The 16,644-nt window shown below is 34.1% G+C and overlaps 1 protein-coding gene across 3 annotated transcripts in view; it reads right to left on the minus strand.

Moving 5' to 3' along the window:
• Nucleotides 1–16,644, minus strand: part of RAB28 (RAB28, member RAS oncogene family) — a 101,416-nt gene that overhangs the window by 17,806 nt on the left and 66,966 nt on the right. For all 3 annotated transcript variants that reach the window (XM_004432276.2, XM_087434097.1, XM_087434098.1), the window contains exon 5: nucleotides 3,671–3,774. In XM_004432276.2, the coding sequence (XP_004432333.1) occupies nucleotides 3,671–3,774 (104 nt within the window). The remainder of the gene's footprint in view (nucleotides 1–3,670; nucleotides 3,775–16,644) is intronic.

Raw genomic sequence — 16,644 nt, forward strand, 5'->3', positions numbered from 1 at the left:
TCTGGTCAAAGCCATGAGACTAGACGAGGTCACAAAGGGAGTAAGTTCAGAAAAAAAGATATTCAAGGACCGAGTCCCAGGGAACTCCCATATTTAGAACTTGGAGAGATAAGAAGGAATCAGCAAAGGGGACTAAGAGAGAGTAGGTAGGAGGAAAATCAGGAGGTGTAGTATCCTGGAAGCTAAGTGAAACACGTATTTCAAAGAGGAGTGATCAACTATTTTATATGCTGCAGCTAAGTCAAGCAAGATGAGGACTAAGAACTGGCCACTGGATTTAGCAAAAAGGAGGTCACTGGGGGGGGGCTGGCCCGGTGGCATAGTGGTTAAGTTCACACGCTCTGCTTTGGCGGCCCAGGGTTCGCAGGTTCGGGTCCCAGGCGTGCACTGACACACTGCTTGTCAGGCCATGCTGCGGCAGTGTCCCACATAAAGTAGAGGAAGATGTGCACAGATGTTAGCCCAGGGCCGGTCTTCCTCAGCAAAAAGAGGAGAATTGGCATCAGATGTTAGCTCAGGGCTAATCTTCCTCACAAAAAAAAAGGGGGGGGGAGGTCACTGGGGACCTTGATAACAGCAGTTTGGGTGAAATATTGGGGGCAAAAGTCTGTCTGGAACTGTTCAAGAGAAACTGGGAGGAGAGAACTGGAGACAACTCTTTCAAAACATTCTATTGGAAAGTGGGGGAAAGAAGGCAATAGCTAGAGAAGGAAGTGGGATCAAGAGTTTTCTTATTTTTGAGATAAGTCACAATATTTTGTATGCTGATAGAATAATCCAGCAGATAGAAAACAATAATGTATGAAAGAGAGAATTGCTAAGCAATGTTCATTACTAGGCAAAGGGAAGGGGGACTAATGCACAATGGAGGAGTTGGCCCTAGCTAGTAGCAGAGATAGTTCATCCCACAATAATCACAGAGAAGACAGAAGATATGGGAACAGATGAAGGGTGGGAAGAAGAGTGGGGGCAGATGTGGTGGCAGGAGTATGTGGAAGTTGCCTTGTTTGTTTCAAATTTCTTATAAAATAAGAAGCAAGGTCATCAGCTGAAAGAATGGACAAGGAAGTTTTGAAGATTTGAGGAGAGAAGAGAAGCTATGAAACAGTCATCTAGGTGAGGGGGAGAGACAATGGACTAAGGACATGTGGTATAATTATTGAGGAGAATTAAGGGCCTACTTAAGGTTAGTAATTGTGAATTTTAAGTGAAACCTCCAGCATGCCTCTGTGTTTTTCTCTGATCATGTTCAAATACATGGGTACAGCCATAGAAAGGTGGGGGCCTGGTTCAAACCAGAGTTAAGGTTTAGCCAAGTAAGTCTGATAAAGTGAAACAGCGGAAAGGGAATTGAGGGTATATGCATGGCAATGATTTTGATTGGCCATGAGATTTAAGTTAGGAAGAGAGGAAAATGAGGACATGAAAGGAGGTTAGGGACATTGAAAAAGTGTTAGGATCAATGTTTTGTAGATCTTGCTGGGGTTGCAGATTAATTACGTTAGGTCATTCAAGGGCGTGAGCTGGAAATACAGGATGGTGGTCAGTGACTGGGATGTCTGATATTGAAATATGAGATAACAGAAGGGCTGCAGTGACTTGTAATGATAATGCACGGGAGTGAGTGGCTGAGATGGAGTGGAGGATAAACAAAGATATTGAAATCACTAATAATTATGACAAAGGTAGTATTAGAGAGAAGTACAGCAAGCCAGGAGCTCAACTCCTCAAGCAATGAGGGGAAGTAACCTGGCATTGGAGATGACTACAAGTCTTAAAGTGATTCCACAAGAACAAATCATTTCAAAGTTGCATTTAAAAAGAAAACAGTGAGGATTTTTAATGACGGTTCAACATAAGCACACAAAAAGTACTAAGTGATTAAACACAAGCCAAAATACTGGAAGTTAAAATAATTCTAAAATGGCAAAAAATCCTAGGAAGATAAGTGAGGATAGAAACCCAATCCATGGACGGACTTATTGAAGAGGATTGATATTATTTTTGGTTTTTTTTGTGTGTGTGAGGAAGATCAGCCCTGAGCTAACATCCGTTGCCAATCCTCCTCTTCTTGCTGAGGCAGATGGGGCCTGGGCTAATATCCGTGCCCATCTTCCTCTACTTTATATGGGATGCCGCCACAGCATGGCTTGACAAGTGGTGCGTCTGTGTGTGCTGGGGATCCAAACCTGCGAACTCCAGGCCACTGGGGCGGAGCGCACAAACTTAACCACTACACAACTGGGCCAGCCCCTAATACTGTAGTTTTTAAATGGTAGGTGTGGGTATGTGCCTGTGTTTGCATTATCCTGGGGGAAAGGGTTCCAAAAGGTCAAATTTTTAAATGTATCTGACCCCAAAAAAGATTAAACACCCTTTATATTACTTAATATTTATCCTAAGCATAAAAACCATGAAGGGAATCATACAGGAAAAACATCAAAAGATTAAACCACAGGAAAACTTCAAACTTCCTTTGATTGAAAATGCCAAAAAAATTAACAGTCAAACAAAAATCTGAGCAGTGGAGAATATTCGTAACTATTATGACAAATGGCTGTTATCCCTAAAAAAAAAAGGTCATAGAAAAATTTAAAAAGCAATAGTAAATTATAAACATAAAATAAGCAGAAAATAAATCGATAATGAAACATTTTAAATTTCAACCTCAATAGCAATAAAACATTTCAAATTTAAATAGCAAAATACCTTTTTTTTTTGCCTACAAAATTGACAAAGATTTCAAAATAAATAATTATAAATCGTGAATGTTAAAAAAAGAGTACAGTGATATGGCACTCACACAATGCTGGTGGTAGCAGAAATTAGCCTTTCTGGTGATAATTTGGCAATATGTTTCAATTTCCTTTCAAGGAATTTATCTAAAGGAAATAATCAAAACATCAAAGCTTCTGGACAAAATTTTACATTAGAGTATTACGTCCAAAACTTGGAAACAACCTATATGTTCAACAATAGGGACCTGGTTGAATAAATTTTTGAACAATTATTTAAAGGATTATTAAATCTAATGAATTATTAAATCTATTTAGTAATATTGAATGACATGGTAAAATTTTCTACAGAAAAACATATTAAATTAAAAAGTAAAATACAAAATTATTTCTATATTATGATCTTAATTTTTTAAAATAAACATTTAGTGTGGTTAATACAGTGAGCCCTGGAGTGTCACTACAAATCCTATCTCTACTCACTTACTAGCTGTGTAATCTGGACCCCCCACTACATAACCTCTCTAAGACTTATCTATAAAACAGAGATAATCAGAATAGTACAGTGCCAGTCACAAAGTAAGCACTCAGTAAAGGCAATCTGCTAGCAGTAGCACTAGTATTTGTGAGCATCCAAAAAAGACAACTAGAAGGAACCATATGAGGTTATGAATAGTCATCTCTGGATGCTGAAATTATGGGTGATTTATATTCTTTTTAACTCTCATATTTTTAAATTCCTTAAAATAACCACAAAATTATGTAAATGAATTATAAACAGAATAAATATGTTATTTCTAATCTATTTTATATCTTCAATATGAATTAATTTGTATTGAATTAAAAGTTAAGTACTGAAAGTATACTTCCTATGAATATTAGTAAATAAAAGCAAAACATCACTTACAATGTTCAGTATTCATTATTTTACTTACAGAGTCTCCTGTCTTTGCTGAGACAAAGTGGCTACTAAAACCATTTTCCTGGCAAAACCGTAAGTGTTTTTCAGGTTTTACTGTTCGCATATGCTCCAAATCAACTAGAAAGGTAAACAAAAACAAAAAGAGAACAAAATTCAATATTAGGGTCAATCAATCAATTTTTAACACTTTTTAATTTGACTTATTTTCCAATATTATATCCTAGCTTACACACTAGCTGTGTAATCTGGAGCAATTTCTTTAACCTCTTTATGCCTCAGTCTCTAAATCTAAAAACTGGGAAAAACAAATATACCTACCTTATACAGAGTTCTTTGAGAATTACGCCATGTATAGTGTACAATGACTAGCACATGATAAGTGCTCAAAAAATGAAAGCTATCATTCTTATTATCTATATAGCTTCAGGAACATTGATTATATGCAGAAAAGATCTACTTAGTATAATGTGTTTAAACACAGTGATTAATTGAAAGTAAGATGAACTGACCCAAACATATCTGATTTGAAACACTTTAATTACTTTAATAGTTAGAATAGTTCTGTAACCTACATAAACGTTAATGTTAACACAAATACATAATTAATTTTCTGCTAAAATATATCAATATTTCATTAAATGTTTATTGTAATTTTTTTACATCTATGGTTTAATTTCATAAAGACAGCTCAGTTGCTTTCCAAACCTAAGGCGTACATATTGAAAGTAATGGGAAAGGGTATATTTCCTTGAATAGTCAGTTCTAAGTGCTTTAAAGCAAAGCGCAGTACTCATATCCAATACTGGTTTCATCCAGCACAGTCTATTTTTTCAAATGTGATTCTTTATTGAACAGTTTCTCTTTTTACAACACTAGAGACCCTATAAGGGTGTTGACTCAATGCCGTCAAATTATAAGGCAAATATATTCACAGGATTTAAGGACAACTAGGCTCTTTGAGTCAATATAGGAAAAAAAAACTTAAACTGATTTCCTGAGGAAGGGACCCAACTGACTTGTAAAAACTTGTAAATTTGCAAATCTAGTAAGCCTACATAATAGCAGCAATTGATTATCAACTAAAAAAAATGCTCTCCTACTATATAAAAGGCTTTATTTAAAATTATATTGAAGGTCTTTAGTTTGTAGGCTCAAGAGATCTTTCTCTAGGACATTTCTGATCTAGTGGGGGATTCCTGAGCCCCATTTATATTGCTTAGCTTGGATAATATGGAGCTTTTTTCTTCTGGCCACAAGTTGCTGTTCCTTAAACATCACTAAGACCTTATTTACAAGAACAGGCCAAAAAATGTCCAGATACCACAGGCATCAACTTGTAGAAGACTAAAATACTAAGCTATTAGCATTGACATTTATACATCTGGTTTATCATAATATTGAAGCTAAAATACTTTCCTAATTCAACAAGAGTAAGAACAAATCATGTCACTAGGAAAATTCCCCAAGGAAATCACTATCCAACTGAAAAAAAACCATGAAGTTTGTCATTTAATGTGTGTGTGCATTTGTCTTTTCTAATAGAATAGTCTATCATTGTTCTGTTTTTTCTTTTTCTTTTTTTCCTTTCTTCCTCCCCCTCCCCCAACTCCCTAACTACCACATCAGTTTATCTAAATAGCATTGGGAGATTTAATATCCAAGCAAAAACTTTTTCCTAATAAAGATAACCATGAGAGACTAATACTATAACTGGTCAATGGAAAAAAAAACATTTATTCAACATTTATTTAATAACTATTGTATACCAAGCACCACAGTAGATAATGAGAACCCAAAGATGAAAAAGATACAATCCAGGTCCTAAAAAAGTCACCACCGGTATTATCAACTGTTATGAGTCATAAAAGTTATTTTAAATAACTGAGATTCTGACAAATGAGACACTAGATATAGAAAAGGCCCTCACAGAACTTCACTTCAAAGTTTTCCTCTGGTGTGTTAGCATTTGGTGGGCAACATTTAAGAGGACTCAGTTACTAGAGCACTTCATTCTAAATAATCCAGAAATGTTAATTCTGAAGATGAAGTCATAGTGAGATGCGGGTAAAATCTTTCTTTTCTTCTATTTTTAAGAGTATCGTTAAATTAATATCCAGTATCCATCTATTATACATGTGATAACACTCTCACTGCTATAATGATTTAATTTCCTTTATGTCCTTCAGTAAACCACATCATTTTTCTAGCTCTTATCATTTATTTTTCAAAATGGAATTAAAATTTCCTAATAACAGTAATATATGCTCATTTCCCAAATATTCAGAAAAACAATCATAAAATGAAATAAAAAATGCCATTAACTGGAGACAATAACTGTTAACATTTTGGTGTGTATCCTTCCAATATCTAAGCAACTGAAGGACAAAGGCATTAATACTGTATACATGCAATTTCTTTTACCTCAACCATACTATACCCTGCTTAAACATATGCTTAACAATTTCAATGGTAACCACTTTATTGATCATTACTTCATTCATTCATTCAACAAATATGTGAGTCCCTACTATGGCCAGGCACTGTCCTGGGTGCTGCAGATATAACAATAAGCTTACATTTGAACGAAGGGAAAGAGATCAACAAGTAAAATATATAGTATGGCAAATGCTGATAGATCTTATGGAGAAAAATAAAGAGTACATGAGAGGAAGTACTATTTTAAACAGGTAAGTCAAAGACCTTGAGAAGGCTAATGAGCAAGAAAAGCTGGGGAAAAGCTTTCCAAGCAGAGGGAATTGCCAAGCGCAAAGGCCCTAAAGCAAGATTACGCTTAGCAGATTCAAAGAAAAGCCAGAAGGCCAGAGGGGCTGAAATGAGTTAGCAAGAGAAGGGAAACAGTGGGAAATGAGGTTTAAAAAGCCAAGGACCAGATCATACAGTGTGTATGGGCCAGTATAAAAGAGATGGGAAGTTACTGGGGGTTGTGAGAAAAAAAAAAAAAAAAGATGTAATCTGACTTACATTGTAAAAGGTTCATTTGGGCTGCTTTATTGAGAATAAACTATAGAGTGTCATAGTTTAAACCCATTGTGTGGGTTTAAAAATTACTGGAGTTAGATTAGTAAAGAAAGTAAACTGGAAAGACAGATGATAGACAGACTGGGATGCATGAAATTGATACTGATAGGAGGAGAGGGTGTAGAAACTGATATTGACTAGGTCTTCAGTATAACTATGTTAGTGTAGGTGGGTGGCAAGACGACGGGAGGTGAAGAATTCAAGGAACTGAGAGACCAAGGTATTAGAAGGATAATCTGCATAAATTCAGAAATTACCAAGAATCATGACAGCAATAGTAATGGAATAACTGTGACCCAGAAGCCAAAATCTTCAAGAAATTCAAGGCAGTGATTCAGGGTTTGGCTGATAACGCAAACAAATTTAAGTAACAGGAGGTATAATCATATGGCTGGATATGCACATCTAAGAGCTCTAAGGGAAGACGAAGGAGAATGATCTGGAATGAGCAATATAGAACAAGAAGGTCACTTTCCCAACCTCTGGTCCTAGTGATAACATAGATATAGCAGGGAAAAATCAGCACTTGAAAGAGCTTCAGGAGAAGGCAGCACTGTCCTTTTGGGAGAGCCAAGTGACAGAAGAATTCTATAAATTTTTGTTTGAGGAAGATGTTGAGAATAAAAGAATTTTATTGATGTCTTATTTGTAAACTCCTGAAGGCCCAGAGAAAGGGTGGCAGAAGTTAAGAAAGGATAGAAACTGGGGTCTGAAAGGGGGATGACAGAGCTGTATAAGGTAAGAATATAGGAGATAAACCAATGATATCAATGTCCTGGGCTTTCTTGTGTTGCTAACATAAATTGGGATTAAAAAAAAAAGGAAGATGAAAAACCTCTAAGTCTACATTAGAGCAAGAAAATCCAAATTATTTTTACTGTCAAAACCAACTGTGCAAAGAAATCACTTGGTTCACTAATCCTGACCTGGATATTAAAATGAAAAGGAAAAAAAAAAATTCATTCTTAAAATCACATGGTACATGAAACAGAAGTCTTAAGAGAATCCAATTAATTTGCCTAATAAAAGTAATTTTAATACAGCTTAGAAAGTTGTTTGAAAGAATATGTACAATTTTTAGTTTAATAAATTTTAAATTTAAAGTTACGATATTTCACATTTTATAATTTCAATTTATAGCAAGAAAGAGATACCAACAAAAGCACATTTAAGGGCTTCCTGAAATATTAACAATCCAGTAAGAAGTGACCTTTTCTCAGAAATGTAACTAATAATTATATGTTACAGAATGTTAGGCCACCTGAAAGCCCTTTTAAAATGTTTCACATAAACCTGTGAAAACAATGCTCAATTTCAGTACTCAAAAAAATGCAACTTAAAAAACTTAAATACAGATGTTTACCTTTCAAACTGGCAAAACTGAAAAAAAACAAAAAACATAAGAATACCCAGTATTGATGCGAGTTGGTACTACTGGCTTTCTGAAAAGCAATTTGGAAATGCATATTGAGCCTTACCAACATTTATACTCCAGGACCAAGTAACCCAACTTGGAAGAGTTTATCCTGAGGAAAAAAACATCAGAGATGTATAATAAAAATTATAAATTAAGATCTTCACCACAGAGTTACCTGTAATATAAAAAATAATGGAAGCAATATAAATGCCTCAAAATAGAAATGCAGTTAAATGATACAACCACATAACACAATACTCTCTAGCCATAAAAATCACGGACTTAAAGACTATTAAGTGAGGTCTTGGCAATGATTTTTTTTGGATTTGACACCAAAAGAAAAGATAACAAAAAGCAAAAATAAACAAGTGAGATTTCATGAAACTAAAAAGCTTCTGCACAGCAAAGGAAACCACCAACAAAATGAAAAGGCAACCTATGGAATGGGAGAAAATATTTGCAAATCATATATCTGATAAGAGATTAATATTCAAAATATATAAAGAACTCAAGACAACTCACTAGTGAAAAAAGAAACAATCTGATTAAAAAATGGGCAGAAGAACTGAATATACATTTTCCAAAAAAGACATACAAATGGCCAACAGGTACATGAAAAGATAATCAACATCACTAATGATCTGGGAAATGCAAATCAAAACCACAATGAGATATCACTTCATACCTGTTAGAATGGCTATCATCAAAAAGACAAGAGATAACAAGTGTTGGCAAGGATGTGGAAAAAAGGGAACACTTCTGCACTGTTGGTGGGAATGTAAATTGGTGCAGCCACTACGGAAAACAGTATGGAGTTTCCTCAAAAAATTAAAAATAGAACTACCATATGGTCTAGCAATTCCACTTCTGGGTATTTAACCAAAGGAAATGAAAAAATAACCTCAAAGAGCTATCTGCACTCCCATGTCCACTACATTATTATTCACAATAGCCAAGATATGGAAACAATCTAAGTGTCTGTCAACAGATGAATGGATAAAGAAGATGAGGTCTATATATATATATATATATATATATATATATATATATACACACACACAATGGAATATTATGTAGACATGAGAAAGAAGGAAATCCTGCCATTTGCGACAACATGGATGAAACCTGAAGGCATTATCCTAAGTGAAATAAGTTAGACAGAGAAAGACAAATACTGCCTGATATCACTTATATGTAGAACCTAAAAAACCCAAACTCACAGAAACACAGCAGAATGGTGGTTACCAGGGGCTGAGGGATGGGGGAAATGGGGAGATGTTGGTCAAAAGGTACAAACTTCCCATGATAATAGGAATAAGTTCCAAGATTTTAATGTACAGCAGAGTGATTATAGTTAACAATACTACATTATACACTTGAAAGTTGCTAAGAGAGTAAGTCTTAAATGTTCTCATCGCAGAAAAGAAATGGTAATTACGTGAGGTGATGGTGTTAGCTAATGCCATGATTGGTAATCATTTTGCAATATATAAGTGTATCAAATCAACACATTGTACACCTTAAACTTACACCATGTTATATATCAGTTATATCTCAATAAAGTTGGAGAAAAAAAGATTATTAAGTGAAATACACAACAGTACAGGATGTCAAATTAAAAAGTAGAGTACAAAATTATCATACAATAAAACTACTACTTTATAAACATATTATATACATGTACATATATGCATAAACAAATGACAAGAAAAATACACTAGAATTTTTTTAATAAATTTATTTATTTATTTATTTTTTGCTGAGGAAGATTCGCTCTGAGCTAACACCTGTTGCCAATATTCCTCTTTTTTTTCTTGAGGAAGATTAGCCCTGAGCTAACATCTGTGCCAATCTTCCTCTATTTTGTATGTGGGTTGCCGTCACAGCATGACTGATGAGTGGTGTAGGTCCGCGCCTGGAATCCAAATCTGCAAACCCGGGCCGCCAAAGTGGAGCGTGCCAAACTCAACCATTAAGCCATGGGGCCAGCCCCCTAAATAAATTGTTAAAAATTAAAATTGGGAAGACTAAGATTTAAAAATGACAGCTTTTGTTTTGGACCATCCTTTTAAGGGTGTTTATATGGCAAGCAGCCTACCTAGAGATAGTGTCTCCCTCAGGGATAAAGTGTAAATCCCTCAGGGATAAAGTGTAAATTTGTTCACTGTCTGGTATAATAAAGATAATATTTCCCTTCACAGCAAAGGTTAGAGGTTTACTTGTAGCCCATTATAAAAGATTTAGGTTTCCTAAGCTCAGGGTTCCTCAGCTGTGATACAAACCACTGTATGTACATCATCTATGTAGGTTCCCTCATACTCTGTCCTAGTGGAACTCTGGGGCCAAGGAGAACCAATGCAAACACGGAGCTCATCCTGCTGGCTATGCTATGAGAAATAAAGTCTTTTATCTCTAACCCAAGAGCTTCATGCCTTCCACCAATATCCATGGTGTTAGCAGGCTAACTCATTAGCTTCCAAGTAGGGTAAAATCTAAGATCCTCCACTTTTCTTGACAACAAGAAGAGTAAAATAGATATATAATGGTAAGTTGAGCAGACTGGATAGCTGTTCATCCACCTACACTGTATTTCCCAGCTTGGCTTGCAGTTAGATGTGGCCATAACACTAACTTCTGACCAATGTAATAAAGGAAGAAGTGAGAGCAATCACTACTAGGCTTAACCCATAAAAAACTTCCATGTGTGGTCGTCCTTACTCTTTCCTTTTTCATGGTAACCTGTGAAGCCAGAAGTCTGGGTGCCTGAAAAGGAGATGAACCATTACTGATAAACATTATCTGGTTTTGGTCTTTACATAAACAAGAAATAAATTTCTATTGTGCTAAGATACTGAAACTTTAGGGATTGTCTCTTCACAGCATCTAGCATTACCTTAACTAATAGAAAAACTATTTAAAGTATAGATTTGCATCCACTTTTGTTAACAATGAACCTCCTGCTGAGTATACATTGTGTCTTTTTTTTGTGTGTGTGAGATCAGCCCTGTGCTAACATCTGCCAATCCTCATCTTTTTTTTTTTTTTTTTTTTTGCTGAGGAAGACTGGCCCTGGGCTAACATCCGTGCCCATCTTCCTCCACTTTATATGGGATGACGCCACAGCATGGCTTGCCAAGCAGTGTGTTGGTGAGCGCCTGGGATCCGAACCGGCGAACCCTGGGCCGCCGCAGTGAAGTGCACACACTTAACCTCTTGCGCCACCGGGCCGGCCCCTACATTGTGTCTTGAGTTATTAACTAATGATAATTTGAAGTTATAACTAGCAAGATAAAAATCTAAGCATTATAAGTGTCTCTGTGATTTTGGTTAGGTCATACCCAAATAAATGGTCACAAAATTACATTAAATTTAATTATAAATTGAGAAGCATCTTTTGCTTTTTTTTTACTTACTAGGGAAAAATAAACAAAAACATGTACCATTGGAAAAATGTTCTTTCTTCTGCCATCAAATGCTCAAGTAATACATGGAAAATATCATGAAAACAAAAATACATTCTCTTTTGTCAATACATTTTGTTGGAAGATAAAAAGAAAGATGCCTCAACAATTATCAAGTCATGACCAATCTTGTTTCATCCATATCCCCACTCTCAGATTATTTGAAAGCAAATCAAACACATAATATATGACTTCATCCATAAATACTTTAGTATCATGTTTTCTTAAAATATTTTGTTTTGATTTTATTGAGGTTCAAAGCTTTGATTTAAAAGCAACAAATCTGTATTTTGAATCTACAGCTGTCACTTTCATCCTTCATTTGGCCCTGCTGATTCCAACGGAACACTGACTTCCTAAATTTATGTGATGGTTCAAAATTTATTTACTTGGATAACTTCCAGGATAAGGTGGCCTGTATATTAGGATATAGAGAAGATTTTTATGAGTAACAGGAAGTAAATGGCATTTAATAAACAATTCTGATAAAAATCACAATATGTCAAATATTTTCATAAAGAAAGTGTCAACATAGAAAAATTTTTTCATACCCCAGTAGATGATCTTTGTTACTATTTTATTGATCTAGAGTGATGGATTATATACATGAACTAGTCTCATACAAGAAATAACTTTTCTGAACTTCTCAATTGTTTGCATTAAGGCAAATGTACGGTTCTTCAATCATTCACCAATTCATTTGGAGAGGAAATAGGACACGGTAGTAAAGAATGTAGTCTTCAGAGCCACACTGCCTGGGTTTGATTCCCTGTTCTGTTACTATTTGTAAGACCTTGAGCAAATCAGTTAACCTCTTTTTGTCTTAATTTTCTCATTTATAAAACAGGGACAATAATAGTACATATCTCACAATGTTATTATAATAGATAAAATAAGCAAATACATATAAAGCACTTACAGCAATGACTGGTACATACTCAATAAGTATTAGCTAGTGTTATTGTGGTTTGTCTATCCATTCATTTATTTAAGAAATATTTACCCAGCACCTGCTAAGTGCTAACTGCTAGGAAGGCTAAGAGGAACATATGTACAAAGATACCATACAATCAAATTCTGAGACCAAGAGAACAATAGTGGTCTGTATAAGACAAGGTACAACAGTATAATAGAGAAAGGAAATTTCTAAAACTGCTTAGGGGAACAGGAAAGATCTCACAAAGAAGGTGACACTTTAGCTAACTCCTGAAGAATGAGGAAAAATGTTAGACAACCTTGGCAGTAGAGAGGATGTACATTCCTTAGCAAAAGAATATGTGCAAAAGCATCTGAAAGAATCTAGCTTCCAAGAGCTGGTAAAATCAGCATGAGGGTCTTGTATGGGATGCTAAGAAGTTTATATGCACATAGATAACATCTGCACAGCTTCTCTTCTCACCCATCTTACCTCACACAAAAATATAAGCACAAAAAGGAAATCTTGTGGGTGACACATACTAGAAAACCTTTAACTTTCCCCTGTTGGATTCAAAGCACTTCCAATCACTACACAATGACAATTCTGTTTCTAACTTCAGAGACTATTCAAAAGAAAATTACAAATGACAAGAAATGTTGCATTCCTATAGATTTCATGAAAATGACATTTTTTTCTGTTCAGCCATCTAGTATACATAAATAGTTACCATTATCTATATCATAACTTTAAATATAGAATATGGCAAGTTTTATACACCTACAGCTGATTATTCTTCCTTCCGAAAGTCATTACAGTCCTACACATTAATCAGCCTAAAGATGATTCACATTAACTGTGTAGTTGCAAAAATCACAGGTTAAAAAAAGAAAAGGATAGTTCATGCACTTCTTTAAAAGAGCTAAAACAGTACCTTAAAAGTCATTTATTAAATAAGTATAAGCACCTATTATGTGTCAAGTACTGTGCTAAGTATAAGCAATACATCAGAGAACAAAATAGACACTATCCTTACTCTCACATTAATGAGAAAGACTGATAACCAAGTAAACACATAAATAAGGCAACGTAACAATTATCATAATCTAAAATGGGGGCGGAGTGGGGGGAAGGTGAGCAGATAGAGAGTAACAGAATGACAGGAACCAGGAGTGCAATTATGACAATTTTATATATGGTAGCCATGGAAGACCTCTTTGATCTGAGATCTAAAGGACAAGAATAAGCCAATCAAGTTAAGAGGAGTTTGGAGGAGAAAAATGTTTTAGTCACTGGAACAATTAGAACAAAACCTAGAAGTGAAAAATGACTGAGCACAATTGAGGAAAACAAGCATAATGAGCAAGAGTGGGGACGTAGTAGTATAATATGAGGATATTACTCAAATAAAGCAATGCAAAGCCATTGGAGGGTTGTAACCAGCAGCACCATGTGAGTTTTGCATTTTCAAAAAATTACTTTGGCTACTATGAGGAGAAAGGAAGTTAAGAGGGCAAAAAGAGATGCAGAGAAACCACTTTAGGAGACTTCTGAAGCAACTTGAACTCTGTTTCAATATGTACAGAACACTTCAGGACCTCATAACAATCTTGGCAAATACGTAAAGCATTAATATAATTTCACACACAAAAAAACTGAGGCTCAGAGTGACTTAATCAAATGCTAGTCATCAGTAGCACCAGGATTAGAAGCAAACCATCTGATTCTAAATCCAGTTACTTTCTAACAAAGAAGAAAGAATATCAGCTTTGGGGATGATTACTTAGTCTAACTTTTATTTAGCATTTTAATTAAAAGAATAAAGACATACAAACTTTAAATGCTCATTATAAAAAAGTAAACTATTATATACTTTATTACTTATTAGTACTTTAAAAGTATTCACTAATAACAATAAATCATAAAACTGAGCCCATCAGCATTATAAAATAATAAAAGATACTCTTTGCCTTAGCACTTGATTACACAAAGTCCTTTACAAAGTACTTGCAGCTGCACATACAAATTGTGAAATTACATAATGTTTAAAAACGATCCATCATGATTAGCCCAAACATGACAAGTAAAATACCCTTAATAATTTATTAAATTTGATTTACAAGAGCTTAAAATTATGTATATATTTTGACTTCTAAAACACACACACTAATGCTAATAAGCCAAGTATATGACAACTTTTCTTTTTAAGTCCTATTTGTTTACTGGCATTCAGGCATCCTTATTCAGGATCTCCATTGCATCTATCTATTGGATTACTGATATAATGAACAGAACAGTCTTCAAAGATACAGTGTCAAATGTAATAAATAGCTTAAGAACTAGATATATAAAATGCATAATAATCAGAGCTAGTGAGCCAACTAAATAATGTAAAATTTTAAGTAAAATTTTAAAATTCTGAAAACCATTACAATAATATCTATATTATTTTTTATATTGGCCTGAGACTTTACAATATTCCTGTTTTCCTAAATATTCATTTTTCAACATGCTATAAGAACATATTCTATAATGAATCTGACTTTTTTCATTCAAACCACAATGTATTATTTCATCTTCTTTAAAAAAGAGAGAGTATTATATGATGCTAATTAATTATATTATTAATGTCCAGTCTCTGTCAATGGAAAGAAAGTATTAGAAGTACACACTATTTTTGCTGCTCAAGCCACATATGATGGCAGCAATAGAATATTCTCAGTGAAATGATTATAAAATATGTTGCTGTCTAACTTGAAGAAGTAAAAGCAAAACACAAATATAGCACTTGTACAGATTTTCACAGTAATTTTTAGGTTATCAAGGAAACATCTAGAGTGTTGATCTGGTTATACTCAATTCAAACAAACTACTTGTCACATTAACTACCTCCAGGAAGTTACTCCAAACACAAAATAAACTGTTTATGCCCCTACTCAGATAGATAACATGACAGATTGTTATTAGTTGAAGACAGATGAAATACATTAATTTGATTGTGAGCATGTGTTTAATTTTACCCTGCCATGTACACTCTCTAATGCTGTCCTTCTATGATGACATAGTAAATCATACTGTATTAGAAGAATTGCTAATGCAAGAAAATAAAAAATTACCAGAACTTGACTTTGACTTAGTAGATTCTTAAACCAACCTTTTTAAAAAATATAACTGCCTGAAAATCACAGAGTTCCACAGATAAAGAAAAAAGGTATCATCAAAGAAACTACTTTAATTTCTAGTATAAATTTTAAAACCTCAATGCAGTTTAACATTTTTCCTGTATACCAGTCTTTATATTTCTTTATAAAATGTCTCTTCCTTTTCCCATTTTCTACTGTTTTAAGTGTTTATCTTATCAGTGTGTATAAGTGCCTTCTATAAGAAGGACATTTGCCATATTTGTTCCAAACATTCACCTCAGGTTAGGATCTTCCTTTTAAAAGTTTCATGATGCTTTAGAGACACAGAAATTAAGATTTTTATGAAATCAAATACGCTGAGATAATAAGCTCATTATTGAGTTTTTAAGCTACATTTACTTAGTTCTTTTGTTACATGCAGCTAAAAACAAAAACAGATAAACAAAAAAGCACCTAATACAACAGTCACTCACAAAGTATTTGCTGAATAAAGAAAAAATATTTTTAGGCTCTTAAAAGAAATACAAAATATCAACTGTGTCTAAAATAATATATATTTCTTCATTTTACAGGAATATTATACAGGACTGAAAATTTTATGAACCAGAGTCTCATACCACAATAAGTATGAATATCACAAAAGTGTTGAGCAAAAGAAGCAAGACACAAAGAAATACATACAAATGACAGCATTCATATTAAATTTTAAAATGAAAAAATTAAATATTATTTAGCAAAGCATATACAGATGATGAAACTAAAAAGAACGGCAAGGAAAAGATAAGGACAAATGATAATCGTTACCTCTGAAGGTAGAGAAAGGACTGATAAAGACACGTAGTAGGCCTCTGGGGTGCTTGGCAATGCTCTATTTCCTGACCCAGTAATAGCTATTCTTTAAACTATACATATATTTTACATACTCTTCTGTTGTATATTCACTATATTAAAAATTCCTATTAAAATTATAATAATAGTACAATGGTCTTCTCTTCAAACCTAATTTTTCAC

This window comes from Ceratotherium simum, chromosome 8 (genome assembly GCF_057802395.1).
Source record: "Ceratotherium simum simum isolate JZ-2026a chromosome 8, ASM5780239v1, whole genome shotgun sequence".
NCBI classification, from domain to species: domain Eukaryota; kingdom Metazoa; phylum Chordata; class Mammalia; order Perissodactyla; family Rhinocerotidae; genus Ceratotherium; species Ceratotherium simum.